The sequence below is a fragment of the Hydra vulgaris genome, chromosome 06, assembly GCF_038396675.1.
Source record: "Hydra vulgaris chromosome 06, alternate assembly HydraT2T_AEP".
NCBI classification, from domain to species: Eukaryota; Metazoa; Cnidaria; class Hydrozoa; order Anthoathecata; family Hydridae; genus Hydra; species Hydra vulgaris.
Window position 1 is genome coordinate 18,365,001 of NC_088925.1, and position 15,719 is coordinate 18,380,719.

A 15,719-nucleotide genomic window follows, 5' to 3' on the forward strand; every position below is an offset into this window, starting at 1 on the left:
GTGTTTTGTCTGTTTATTATCAATAAATATTTAACAATCAATGGAGTATGTGTCCAATAAACCTAGTCTCAAGAATGATACAACTTTTTAAAATATTAAAAAAATGAATCGGACATTCTGGCAGAAAGTCTTTCCAAATTAAATTTTAAGACTTGATTTTCTCAGAAACACAAAAAATGGACATACAGCCTCTTGGTTCTCGACGGGCGATATATCTACACTATTTTATCATGTTTTGTTAAAGATGATCTTGATATTGACTTCGAATAAATAATGTTAAATAATAGAGTTTAGAATAGAGTTATGTAGTGGAATAGCACTACTATGACATTGTTGGGTAGTAACACTACTACGACACTGTGTCATTGAATCCTTGTTGGTTATGGTTGAAAAAATAAAAAAATTTTAAACTCATTTTTTTTTTATATAAGGAGAATAGAAAATAAATTTTTTTTCTTATTTTTAATGTCTAAATAAAAATATTTATATGATTATTTTTTATTTATTTACGTATTTTTATATATCTATCAAAAAAAGAATACATAAACTAACAAAAAAATAATAAATAATTTTAATTGAAAAATTAAAAAAAAATTCCAATATTTAAAAAAAATTCTCCTATTCCAGTAAAAACCTTTTCAAATCAACGTGAACTATTAAACTTTGATCTTTTCTAATGTTTTTATAATATTAGGCAAACTCTTATCAACTCTTTTGGCACGGCCGAAAAATAGCAACTTTTTATGGAGTCTTGCAAAAGCGTGAATATCTTTAAAAGTAAAAGTCCTAAGTATATAATGTTATACATTATTGAAAGCTTATAAAATTTTGAACAAATCTATATAAATTTTTTCCACGATGATGCCAAAATCCATAATAGTGGAAAAAGAAGCAAAACTTTTAGGGTTTTCGGAAACATTTTTTTACAAAAGTTGATCTAGAAGTTTATGATAAAGTCTTATGTAAAAACTATATATTGAAGAAATAGAGCCTAATACATGGGAAATTAGAATACCAAAATCTTTTTGTTGAAAATACTATTAATTATGGCCTGGCAGGTGGTTTATTGTTTTGGGGTTTACTAGCAAAAAAAGAAAAATATTATTACAATAAAATAAAATACAAAAAACACTAAAAGTACTTCAAAAATAAATACTTTAATTACTTTTATGAAAATCTGAACTATGCTATATTGTAAAACAATTTTTTGCTGCTGTGCAGTGCAAGGCGACGCTGCACTGAGGTGCATCACAGTAAGAAAAAATCTTTTCTTGTTTTTTTATTTGAGTGTAGCACACTTTACAGTTTCTTCTTTTGTTTCCAAACTTAGGTAGATGCTCAGAATGGTATTTTTTATAGGTTAAATATAGCTTGTGTTGTGGAGGATTGACGAATTCTTTGAGTCCAATCAAATCCCGAATTAGTTCTTCTTGGAAGTCTAAAAGACTATAGTAAGTATTTCTTTTCTTGTTATCTTTCCTATCATTATGTGTGTGTTTGAATAAAATGAAACTATTCACAGCTGTAATGTCTATGAGATGGTAAAATAGTGTTTTCCACCACCACACACTTCCTTATGAGATTATACTTGGCCAAAATTTGATAAGATCGATTCATAAAACAATTGTAACGGTGAACTACATATGGTTTTTTAATTAAGTTATCATTCCACTTGTAACCAACTTTTTTTTTTGCTTTACCTCAACATAATCATTTGCACAATCAATCGACGATAGCATAGTTACAAGCCTTTTGTCTACCCATTGCAATGACAAAAACTTCATTGTTGCGTTCCTAACGCATGTCTCTTTGGTTCTTATTTTTAGCCTACATTTTACCATTTTTCATACTCTCAGGAAATCCTTTGCATTTTTCTGTTACTGTACCACAAGATAAGGTTTTTTCTTTGTATAAAGCCTTTACTAAGTGAATTGATGTATAAAAATTATCAAAATATACATGATATCCTTGCTTGAGAAGGGGCTTGGTTAGATCATAACAACATCATAGCCTAAACTGTGAGGGCTCTTATCACTTGCACTGCTACTTTTTCCTGTATTAACATTAAATACCCAATTGTAACCTGATTTTGATTCTGCAATGACCCATATTTTGATTCCAAATTTAACTGGCTTGTTCTTGATATATTGATGAATTCCAGAATGATGTTTTGATTTGACCAAATGTTCATCAACAGCTAGGTTTTAATTAGGCTGATACAACTCTCGACATTTAGTTTTGAATTTTTCAATAACTGGCTGAACTTTTCTTAGCTTGTCAATTTTGTCAACTTCACTGTTTGGATCTACAATATGCAGCATTGCTAAAAGGGATACAAAACAATCTCTAAATATCACAACACTTGCCTACAAACCATGATACAGCGACTTTGTACTCCAATATTGTTTATAGGTTGGAACTTTAACTAGCCCTTGATATACCAAGCAGGCTATAAATTTCTTCATTTTGATTACATTGGTTTCCTACCATGCTCCATTTTTGTCAGCACATATTTTCTTAAATTGAATATTCTGCCATGCATAAGTATTAGTGTGCCTACATACATAATTAATAATATCATCTGTGAAGAATAAGGAAAAATAACCAATTGCTCTTACCATATTGTTTCGTACTAAGTGTAGGTCTAAATAAGCTCCAGGTTCACGAGATGGATTAAAATCCGGTACAGCTGTCTTATAAGCCCCTGCTTACAGCAACACAACAAAAAAAATGATTACTTGGTTTATATGAAAAACTAATAAATTTACTTAATAAAAATAAATTTCTAAATATCATCATGAAAATAAATTTCTATTAAGCAAACACAAACCTAAAGATTAGATACATGCACTTGTAACAATAGTTTTTTTCTATATAGTTATAGGTAATTAGTTAATTAATTGTATATAATATTTTAACAAAAAAACTATATTTGTATTTCACCTGATGATTGCAATAGCATGAAACACAAAGTTGTGAAAATCACGTAGTTCTATTTTCTACTATATAAATATATATATAAAATCTTCTTACCAATAAGACACCCACACCTGAGCGTCCCTGGTAGTATCACGCTCAACTCGTTTCTCTGCGCAACGGCCTTGTTTGTCAAGGTTCTTGTTTCGGAGTTATAGAGTTGAGAGAGGGTTATACCACAAATAAGTAGCCTCCTCGTCTGTAGTAGCCTTCTTGGCTTTGAGGAGGCGAAGACAAACGTTTTTAAAATTTGTTAAAAACAAATTTAAATATAGGGAAATAATTTTAAAAATAGCAATTTAAAGATTGAAAATTGTTTTAAAAAGTACCTCAAAAAGCAAACAAAAAAAAACAACCTATTATGAGTGTAAGTTATTGTTATGTGAGTTATTGAAAAGCATTAACTAGCTGAGAAACAGTTTAATGAAAAGAAATAGAACCATTTCATAAATTAAATAAAAATTACCTAACAAATTCTGGATCTAAGGGTTGGTACTATCTACAATTTTTATTATTTGACAGGTTGTTCAAGACAGGTCGATAAAAAGCTTGTAAGGAAAATGTGAACAAATTCATACAATTCAGATATTTTTAAGGCTCAGATTACAAAAAAGTTCAATGAAGAACATTATCTTGAAAAAGCAAAAAATGCTTCAGAGCTCATAGTACTAAAAAAATATTTGTAGAATGATTTGGATGAAGCAGGGATTTTGGTTGCTGAAACATCAGGAATAAGAACATTTACTTTCAAGTTCAGAAGAATGTATACATCATTGCATAAATATAACATAAAAATAGAAATTTGTTTGTTATTATAAAAATATTTTAAATTTGGAATAAAAACAATCATTTATTAACAAAAAAGAATCTTAATTTTTAAAGATAATTTTTAAAGATTTTCAGACAATAAAGACTTATAAAGCCATTTTGATTGTATGAAATTTTTATAACTAAATAACTAAACCAGATATGAGTACTTGTCATAAGTATTTTCATGAAATCATAAACAAACTCTAACAATAAAAATTATTTGATTTAAATAAGAATGAAATAAAAAATTTACCTATTTTTATGAGGGTCTCTGGTTAGATATATCCCTCTTGCCAAGCCAAAATCAGCAAGTTTCAACACTCCATGCTTTGTAATAAGAACATTGGCTGCTTTCATATCTCTATGCAAAATTTTATTAAAATGAATGAAATACAATGCGTTGCATAACATCTGCATAACTTTTTTTATTTCTTGTAATGAAAAACGTACAGACTGATTACAAAGTAAACCCGCTAAATCATGCTCACAAAACTCAAAAACAAGATATATACTTGGACGCTGTCTGTTAAAACCTGTTGCTTTTGTGCGACATACCTCAATAAGATTAACAATGTTTTCGTGTTGTAACAGTTTTAATATCTTAATTTCTCGTAAAGCAGTTATTGGAAAGCCTTCTTTTTCATTTTCCATCAATATTTTTTTCAAAGCAACTATCTCTCTTGTTTTTCTGTGCCTGGCTTTAAAAACCTCACCAAATGTGCCTTGGCCAACCTTAGTCAATTTTTCGTACTTACCTACTTCATCACAAAATGGAAACTCCATATCAGCTGCCATACTTGTAGAACTAAAAATTTTTTATATTAAAACATTTTTAAAAAATTAGAAAAAACACAACCTCAAAATGCAGAAATTATTAAATTTACAAAAAAAATAAAAAAACCATCTTATTTTTTACTTTTTAAACAAACAACCTTAATCTCCTGAGTATGCCACTGTCTGTTCTATTCACTATAAACAAATAACCTCCCAAGTATGCTATATAAACAAATAACCTCCTAAGTATGCTTAACTATTCACTATAAAGAGCTATATAGCTGTAACCCTAATTCAGGATAAGTTCTAATGAAATATAATGCTACAAATATAGCATTGAAACTTCAGATAATTACTTTAATAATAAAATAACGATTACATATATTTCTTTATTCTATTTTAACTACCTAAAAGCCTCTACAGTCAAGAAGGCCATTAAATTTTTTAAAATTGTTGCTATATTATATAAGGCAAAGAAACAAGTTAAATGCATTGAATACAAGAGACAAGGTTCTTGCTTACAAAGCAAGTGCACAACTACAACATCACTACCACACTTAATGAAATACAAAAAAAATATTAAATATATAAACAATTAAGTTAAATTTATATTTTTCCTACTACACGGTAATAAAAGCTTTCATATTAAAAATAGTCAGAAAAACAATTAGGTAATAACTTATTTGACTATGTTTGCACAATGTTTGGTAAGTAAGATAAGAGAAATTTGTTGCTTATGTATATATTTATATTTACAGAACCAAATATGTTCCGGTAGCATTTTTTTTAATTTAAGAAAAAGAACAATAAAACATAAATTTAGGATTTTACTTACAGCCATTTAAAAAAAAAGTTTTCAGTGCTTAATGTTACAGTATAATAAAAAAAGTAGATAATTTTAATTTAATTTTTATTTATCACAAGTTTTAAACTCCCAAATATTACACATATATATATAAAAAATGTCTACAAAATACCTAGAAACCGATACCATCTTAATCGCGTTTTGAGGATATTTTTTGAGCAAGCAAAACAGAATTATTAACACAACTTTCTAATTTAATATTTATCAAAGTAATTTGTGAAATACTTATCAAAATTGTTTTTAATGTCAACATTGATCTTTTGTTATTATTTAAATTAACAAGTTTAAGCATTTATCATGTAAAATTTAAACAGTTTAGCATTAATAACATGTAAAATACCTAAGAGAAATTTAATCAAGTTATTAAAAAAATAATTAGTAGAGTTTTTCATAAAAAACTCAGAGAATAATTTTTATTCCAAATAAGATGTCTACTTAACCATGTCAGTCTGAGCTAAAAAACAACTCAAACAAGGACAACGCTATCAGCAAAATAATAAACAGATTGTTAAGTGTGATAATTTGTTTGCTTCACTCAAATCATGTGGTACCTGTTTGCTGACTTTCCATCATTTCCCAAGCAGATGCAAATATATACAAATAGTTTCATCACCAACATTGAAACTCAAGGCAAGAGTTTTGCATGACAGACTTGAATCCTGCTTGATTGCCAGATTGATATCATCATTGTTGATCCTTGATGGTTTTCTGGAGCAAAATTCATTTTCCTTATTTTAATCTCAAGAGGCAAATTTTTTAAAGCATTTTTTTACCCAAACATTCAGCTACAGTGTCTTCCACAGAAGCAGTGCATATCTTATAAAAACTTCTGCAGCTTCGGTACAAAGTTTGATATCATAAAGTAAACAAGCACACATTATTGCAATTTACATGACAATATTCTGGGTCATTCCATGCCAAGTGGTGCAAAGGTCCCTTATGGACCATCTCAGATTTTATTGAAATTTTTTGATTTTGTACATATATATGTTAAAAGCATGTTTTGAAAATTTTAGATCAATATCTAATATGGTTCTTGAAAAAACGCTATTTAAGTAGTGGGCTATTTTGCATAAAATTTCACTCTACAAGAAAAAAGGGTTTTTTCATCATTTTTAACAGCCAATAACTTTTGAACAAGTTAGTTTTATACTTCAATTATTATAAGATAGCAAGTGTGCTGTGGATACTTTGAAAAAAGAAAAAAATATTATTTCTGGCATCTTAACTTTTTCCATAATGGCGGGCTAAAGTTGATTTTTTTGTTTTAAGAATAAGTTTTTTTGTGATTTCAAAGACCTTAATCTTAAAAACTAGTTACAAAGTTAATACAAATCAAATTGCCTGCTGATCTACATGTGGTGGATAAACATTTTTAAAAAAATCAGTTGATTAAAGAGCTGCATTCAAAAGTTATAGGTCTCCAAAATGAGTCAGATCGAGATTTTCGTAAAATTGATCTGTGATGCAAAGCATCTGTTACCTAAGATGGCACTTTTTTTTTTTTATAAAATTTTTTATACGCATCAATTAAAGACTGTTAATTAATAAAAACCAAAAAAATTAATGGGCGCTTATTTATAACCCCCAAAAGGTAGTCTCTAAAAGTCAGGTAAATTTTCCATAAAATTCTGAAATTGACATAATAAATAAATGCATTGAATTATATAATGTTATTTATTATGAAATATCAATTAAAAAATATCAATGCTTAAAGCCTTTTAATCCCTTTAGATAAAGAACTTTTAAATCCCAATAGATAAAGTCCCCTCCCCTCTGTCCCCTTCCCTCTTTATAATACAATAATTTTTTTAATGAAAAACAAACAAAATGTTTTTAAGAAAATAAACAAAAATAATAAAATTTACAAAAAGTTAAATTTCTCACATAATAAAATAATCTAATTGATTTCTTTTAAATCAATACTATAAAATCTTCCACTGTTTGACTGGACTTTAAGAGATTGCACTTTGCATAAAATATGCATTAGAGGTACCCAACAAAGATCATCTCTGCATGGCCACGTAAACTTGTTACATAAAGACTTTTTCATGAATTTCATATTAAGATCTTGATGCTCTTCTGAAATACTAAGAATATTTCCTAAATACCATTGAGCATCATAAACGCAGGCCACATATTCTCCTGGTGAGTAACTGGAAATTTTATTAATATAAATTCTGCAAGTAGAAAAATCCACATTAGTGCAAATAATATCAAATGAGACTCTTCTTATTTTTATTGAGGTAAGTGACATTGGGATAAAACTGTGGTGGTTTCGTGTCCCAGGTATTGTCGAACAAGAACGATATCTCTCTTCCAAATTGAAGTTTGTAGTATGTGTTTCTATTGAAACTTTGTCAACAAAAAAAAAAGATATTCCTTTGACGTGTTGAACACACCAGCTGTACATTTTGCTTGGTGTGTCAATAGGATCGTTTAGTGATTGTAGACTGGCTCGTGCAACAAGACGTTTCACTGTTCCACCAACACCATCACAAGGGCTTTTACCATGCGATGTTGCAAAAAAGTGCCACTCTGCAATCATGTCAAAATCGTGTTTATGGTAGCATAAGTTGATAAGATTTTTGTAATTTTTATATTGTGATGCAGCTCCATCACTAAAATAGATAATGTGTTCAAATGTTTGTAATTGTTTAAGTTTATCAATAACATTACCGATAAAGCAATGAACAGCATCTGTTCCATGTTTCAGATGATCTGATATAACACAATAACTTTGACTATCAAGTTTTCCATCTTTTATAAAATACGCAACAAAGGGGTGCACAGTTGCTTGGCTGTTATTCCAGTGAAAACCTTGCACTGCATCATGTATTAGAAAACTATAGTTTTCTGCAAAGTCAAGAAGAACCAAAGCTTGATTTTCTTTTAAATTAGTTTTCAAATGTTGGTAGTAGGTGGCTTGACTTTTTGATATAAAATGATGCACTCGTAAACTATCTAACTGTTCATAAACCATTTCAATAAATTCATCTAAAGGTAGAGTTGCTGGTACTAAAGTACATTGGTAATTTGATTTTTGCCATTGATAAAAGTTAACTTCACTAATTTCTTTTTCTGTAAACAAAGTGTCAATATAGTCTAACAAAACCTTTTTAGCAGGACATTTATCGCAGCTATGAAGCATACAATCTCTATTTTCAATGCTACAAACCATTAATTTTAATAAGATTTTGTAATCAGAAATTCCAGGAATTTTCTGTACAAGGAGCTTTACATTTTGATGGTACTGGCAAACACAAACTGCATGCAGACCAGAAGCACCACCCACAGGAATGCACCACTTGGGCCTTAGCTCACAAAATTTTGAAAATCCAACTTTAAGATAATTATATTTCTTTTTAAACTCAATATGTAGCTCTTTCATATTGACTAGTAGAAGGCGCTTTTGGATATGTTGCTTTTTACTATCTACTTTAACTGAAACAAACTCTTTATTTCCTGGACAAACCCTTGAATATTCATCGCATTCGTAGAAATGAACAACCTCTGTAATTACATCTTCGCTTAGTTTTCTACCCGATTTTGGAGAAGGTTTTGATAGTATTCCACTTTTTTTACTTAATTTTCTGGCTTGTACTACAGATCTTTTTGAAGTAAAAAAAAACTTCTGAGTTTTCTCTATTGACCAACTGTCTGGAGTGAGTATAAGAAGTGTGATTTTTTCAGAATTTGACAATGTTTTTTCAAATTTTGACTTAATTTGAGTCATAATATTGTCTAAATCTGTGTTTGTTTTTTTCAAACATTTTTTTGAGGGTGATTCAATTCCACAAAGTGCAGCTATTTCTAAACCTAGCACATTGGCAACAGCCTTTTGTGTATGAGCTCTTACGCTATCAATTTTACGCTTTCCATATGCAACTCTATCTTTTTTTGAAACAAGTTTTAGAGGTGAGCATCCAAAACTTGCAATACTTGAATTAAGATCTTCTTTTAATGCATGGTTGTCAACATAAATTTCTTTTTCTTGGAGTTCATTTTCTTTTGTATTATGTTTGCAATTCAGAACTTTTCTGCAACTAGTGCAAATTTTTTGACCAGGTATTAAACCAAAATCTTTGGCATATGAAAGACTGATAACTCTAAGAGAATCTAAAAAATAACGGAAATAATTATTAAATATATTTTTTTTTATTTATTTAGTGTTATTAAGGTATTTTTATTAAATTAAGATATTAAATATTGAAACTTACTTTTCACATTTTTTGCGTGCTTGTTCAACGGATTACAACAATACCTGCGATGTTCATTCTCATACCTCGACAAGTAAACTTTCTTGTGATAGCTACAAATAAAATCTATAAAATTTATTTTGCTTCTCAAAGAAATAAGCTCTTGGTTTAGTTTAGACAGTTCTTGGTAGCGTTTACTTTTATTAGATAGATAGCACTGTTCATTTAATGCTTTACCAATACAGCAAGTAGAAAGCTCAGGCATATTACTTATTATTAATTAGTTCTAAAATACAACAATTTATTTGGTTTTATTAGTACTTTTTAGATTGGCATACTAGTAATATAGAATTAAATGAAACAATAACTAAACTTTTAAAAAGTAATAATTTTTTACGGAAAATTTACCTGACTTTTAGAGACTACCTTTTGGGGGTTATAAATAAGCGCCCATTAATTTTTTTGGTTTTTATTAATTAACAGTCTTTAATTGATGCGTATAAAAAATTTTATAAAAAAAAAAAAGTGCCATCTTAGGTAACAGATGCTTTGCATCACAGATCAATTTTACGAAAATCTCGATCTGACTCATTTTGGAGACCTATAACTTTTGAATGCAGCTCTTTAATCAACTGATTTTTTTAAAAATGTTTATCCACCACATGTGGATCAGCAGGCAATTTGATTTGTATTAACTTTGTAACTAGTTTTTAAGATTAAGGTCTTTAAAATCACAAAAAAACTTATTCTTAAAACAAAAAAATCAACTTTAGCCCGCCATTATGGAAAAAGTTAAGATGCCAGAAATAATATTTTTTTCTTTTTTCAAAGTATCCACAGCACACTTGCTATCTTATAATAATTGAAGTATAAAACTAACTTGTTCAAAAGTTATTGGCTGTTAAAAATGATGAAAAAACCCTTTTTTCTTGTAGAGTGAAATTTTATGCAAAATAGCCCACTACTTAAATAGCGTTTTTTCAAGAACCATATTAGATATTGATCTAAAATTTTCAAAACATACTTTTAACATATATATGTACAAAATCAAAAAATTTCAATAAAATCTGAGATGGTCCATGAGGGACCTCATTAAAATTTGCACCACTTGGCATGGAATGACCCTTCTAATAAAATTTTTACACTTTAATTCAAAGTATTCAAATATATAAAATACACTAAATGATACTCCACAAAACAAGCTTTAACTTATATTAAAAATTACCCTACCACTACATCCTGTTTACTGAATATAATTTATAGAAGTAAACAGTCAATAAAAGCTAAGCAAAAACTTTTTGCTTATGTTAACAAACTGGAACTTGTCATTTCAACATACACCAAAAATAAGTGGTTCGGTTATTGTACTGAAATTTACAAAGAGCTTGGAGAAATAATAATTTTTCTATTGATTGTGTTACTAGGAATCAACAATAAACCTCCAGAATCAACACACCATAGTAAATATACTTTATTCAGAGAGTTAAAAAAAATAACTACCAGAACTTGTCAAGAGGCAAGAGGAACTGACAAATTCTGTTAACCAGCTTCGCACCTTTTCTTCGTCTATTAGGCTAATGTAGATGTATTTATTAGTCATTGTTTCCAGATTTGGATGTTGAATGCTGGATCTTCTTGATTAAATGCGTGAGTTTTGCATGTGTCCCTGTTTTTATGACTAGGCAACTCAATCTATAATCTTCTAATGAGGGCACAGCTCTAAAACACAATTATATGGTTCTGAGGCCAGCTAGTAGGCAGGTTTCCCAAATTCTGTCGTAGCTCTCACAGAGGCTGATTCCATCAACAGCTGTAAAGTATCAGAGTACTAACAGTGCCATGTTGTACATGAATGGTGTTCCTGTTAGTACCTTCCCTATCTCTAACACAAATAGTCAACTTTTTAATTCATTTTCCAGACAATCGGAATCATTTACTTTCTCTACTCAACTTGTCTTGTTTCTGATCCTGTCAGTGCTTAGTTTCTCCACATTTACCCTTAGATGCTTCTGATCACAGCTTGATCTCTTTGAAACTATTATCTCATTCTTTTTTATCATCAGAATTCCCTTACCACCGTACCTCTTACAGCTACCATAAAGCTGATTGGGACTATTTTAGTGATTTTTATTGAGATGGCCCTTGTGTAGAAATATTTTGTCTACCTGCTGACAAGTGTTCTTCCTATGTATCTTTTTAGATTCAGGCAGGATGGAATCTTTTATTACCTCTTGACAATTCCATGTCAAGGCTAACTTTTCTCCATGTTTTTGCTCTCATTGTGCTACTGCAGTTTTCAATTGTAACCATTACTTCTATATCTATCGCCAAAACAGTTCTCCAGAAAACAGACATCTGTTTACTGTTGCTAGAAACCATTATATAAAGACTTTGTCTAACGCCATAATCCACTATTCTCAGGTGATGAAATCTTGTATTTTATTTAAAAAATCAGGCTCCCGAGACTTCTGGAGAACTTTCGATTGTATCTAAAATAAGAGCAAATTTGTTATTTCACCAGATTGGTTCAGATTATGTTACCTCACCTAAAGACAAAGGTGAATTTTTTTTTAGAACTTTTTATAAATCTTATCTCTTGATTCCACAAATCACATCTTAAACAATATAGCTGACAAAAAGGTTGATCTATTGCTTGACATTCATATCACACTGGCTTCTGTATCTAAAGTGATTCCCTGCTTAGACTCTCCTACAGCTTGTGGTTTAAAAAATATACTTGTTATAGCTTTATAGAAGTGCTTATCAGAGTCTTGTTTTTCAGCCTGCTAGAAAATGGCACTTGTTATCCTTATTTTGAAAAATTCTGAAGAGCGATCTGACTTGTCTAACTACTGCTCTACTTGCCTTCCTTCTATGGTAAACAAGGTTTTTGAGTCTTTAATTAACAAACACTTAACTGCTTATCTAATAACTTAAATTCAATCATCAATATGGATTGCAATCTTCTCAGCCTACTGCTGATTTTTTGACAGTAATAATTGATAGGCTTTATCGAGAATTAGATATATGTGGAGAGGTTAGAGCTATCACTCTCAACATTTTTATAGCCTTTAATAAAGTTTGGTATTCTTGGCTGGTTTTCTCCGTTAGCTCTTTTTTTTATGGCATATCAGGTAACATCTTTAAGATTATTGAATCCTAATATACCAACTGTAATATAAAAGTTGTAGTTGATGGACAGCACTCTTTTTCATTTCCTGTAACTTCAGGGGATTCTCAAGGTTCTATCTTAGGCTCATACTTTAAAAGGATCTCACTTCTGCTACAGAATGGGGCTCTCAGAGGCTGGTGAACCTTAACTTAGATAAACTCAATTTTTTTCAGCTAATCGTTATTGCAACAATCTAGATCTTCCTAGACATGTTGTGTTCATATTAAAGAGAAGGATAAAAAAAAATGTTTAAGCTAAACTTTTTTGTTTAAAATAAAAGAATAAATGCATACCAAGAAAAACCAACTTTTTTATTTTAGTCGAAGCTCGCCTTCTCTGTTTTGTTGTAGGCCAAAAATTCAGAACAATATACACTGCAATCTACAGACTAGATAATTTATTCAAGTGCATTTTATTTCTTAAAGTTTCTGTACATGACGTCATTGATTTTTTTTGTTTATTTAAAAGAACGATTACGTGAACAAAAAAAAAAGTTTTAATCAAAAACTTTAGCCCAAACATTTTTATTTATCATTCTCTTTAATATGAGCACAACATGTGTTGGAGGTTTGGGATCCATTAAAAGTATTTGAAAATTAAATTTTTTTTTAATAAAACAATTTGCTACTTTAAAAATTTCTCAGTTACTGTAAAATGCTTTTTTTTACGACCTAATATTTTCTGAATAAAAGTCGCATAAATGATATTTTAAGATAATTTAAATATTCAAAAAAAGGAAAGTTTTCGTCCAACTAAAGGCTTCCAACAATTATATTAAAAAAAGTTTTTGCTTAACTAAATGGCCTGTCAAAAAATTTTTTTTGTCTGTGTTAACTTAACTCTGTTACTCTATCTCTAAATCCTTAAATAAAGTTTGTAAAATTATAATAATAAAATAATACTTTTGTTTAAATAATAAAACTTTTTAATTTTTATTTAGGAAGTATTTTATTATATACGTTTAAGCGCTCTTACAATGTTCTTATGTTCTAATTATTAATAGAAAATGCAGAAAACAAAGATTGACACTGTGACTTTCAAAATATAATTTTATTACTATTTTAGATATCAATAGTTGCAATTTTATTGCATCAAAAGAATATTTTTAGTCGCCTTTCACAAAATTTGGTTGTCTGGTACCATCGGGCGACGAGTGTACACCTCTGATATATGTATGTATATTAGGGTAAAAAATAAATGCATTAAAAATTTTTTTTTTTTATGCTCTCAACCTTTTATTTGGTTCCATTTAATGAAAAAATGATATTGGGAAATTTTGGATGCAATCTGTTAATGTTTAGGGGTTGCTCAGACCAGTTTTTTAATTTTGCAGGGTAGATCAAACCCACAATTTTTATACTTAATCATTTATTCCTTTTATTGTACTAATTAAGTTTCTGAAAAACAAATGAAATTATTGTCTTTAATGAAAACACATTTTTAAAACACAATATTAGACAGGTATTTACAAAGTTAATTTGAAAAAATGAACTAGAAGTCAAAACGGAGTATGCTGTATTGGTCTAACTACACCTGTGATCACAGGGCTCAAATTGCAATTTAGAAGATTAGTCTTGCAACCTTTTTTTTTTAAAAATAACAACAATGTAAGAGAAAGTGCAGGTCTTGTTCTAGACTTTTGGCAATGGGCTAGTATTTTAACAAAGCAACATCATCATGTTATAAAACATATTAAAAAACTTGTTGAGAAATACAGAAAGCTGAAAAAGATTAAAGGTTAAAACACAGGTTCCATTGACTGTACATTGGAATATAAAACTGTTACCAAATTTGAACAGCAGAGATGAAGTGAATCGACTGCCCATATTAGGGAAAGGATATGATGTAACAAGAAAAAAAACTGTTGTCAGTTCCAATACTAGAGAGGCACCGGTGAACAAATGAGTGAAAGCAACAGTACAGGTAAATATTAAGGTGCTTGTAACTTGCTGGAAAAACTAATTAGAAAGTCTTTATTATACACAGCCTGTCAACACCATGTTCAAAAAGTGATTTTTTCCCATGTTTACAAAACTTGAATTGAACCATCTTTTGATTCGGATCTCAAAGTGTATGGTACCATTAGCAGTAAAATTTGCTATAAAAATGCTGCTAGGAACAAAACAATCTCGTGACAATTAAATAGGTACTAACTTATTTTTGTCCTTTTGAAATCTGTATTTATCTCGTAAAGTGACTGTTTACTCCATTACGCAGAGTGAACCAATCGTTAAATAAATATAGGAGCTTTTTTTTTTAGGCATCTGTGTATAAAAAGGGCTATTCAATCATTAGTATATCATAAATAGTACAGATTTGGAGCTGTATCTGTATTTGAATTATAGGACATTGTTGAAATTGTTGATTTTTTTAATTCAAAAAATAAAAACCTTAAAATTGAATAGTGTAAAAAACTCTATATAAAAGCAAAAAATAAAATTAAAAATAGTAAATCAGAATAAAGCTGACATGTTTTGTCTGATTTAATTTGACACAATTCGATAAGATACAAATTAAAAACTTTTAAAATAAAAAAAAAAAGCTATAGATTAAATTTATCATAATAAAACTTACAGAGAACTTTGTTCTCCTTCCATGATTAAAATTTCTACAGCTAATATAATATAATAGTAAATATACAGAAATCATAATAAAAACAATAAAGCATAGCCAAGTATAGACCGCGTAATCGTTCGTTAATCTTTACTATTTCTAAACTAACGGCAACCGCTTCAGAAAAAAAAAATTAATTACCATTATTTTAACTGGATCAAATTGAGTTGCTAATTTAAATTGGTCAAGACTCATTTTTTATATAAGGAAAAATCAGCAAATTGAAATAGTTGGGTTCTTAGGTTTTGTTAAAACTAAGAACCCAACTATTTAGGGATATCTTCACATCATTTTATATAAAAACCTGAAA

General features: G+C 29.1%; 1 protein-coding gene across 1 annotated transcript in view; it reads right to left on the reverse strand.

Moving 5' to 3' along the window:
• Nucleotides 1-15,509, reverse strand: part of LOC100215392 (cyclin-dependent kinase 9) — a 20,499-nt gene extending 4,990 nt beyond the window's left edge. The window contains exons 1-2 of the mRNA XM_065799444.1: nucleotides 15,371-15,509; nucleotides 4,040-4,591 (exon numbers count right to left, since the gene is read on the reverse strand). Of these exons, the coding sequence (XP_065655516.1) occupies nucleotides 4,040-4,591; nucleotides 15,371-15,393 (575 nt within the window). The 5' untranslated portion in view covers nucleotides 15,394-15,509. The remainder of the gene's footprint in view (nucleotides 1-4,039; nucleotides 4,592-15,370) is intronic.
• Nucleotides 15,510-15,719: the final 210 nt, after the last annotated feature.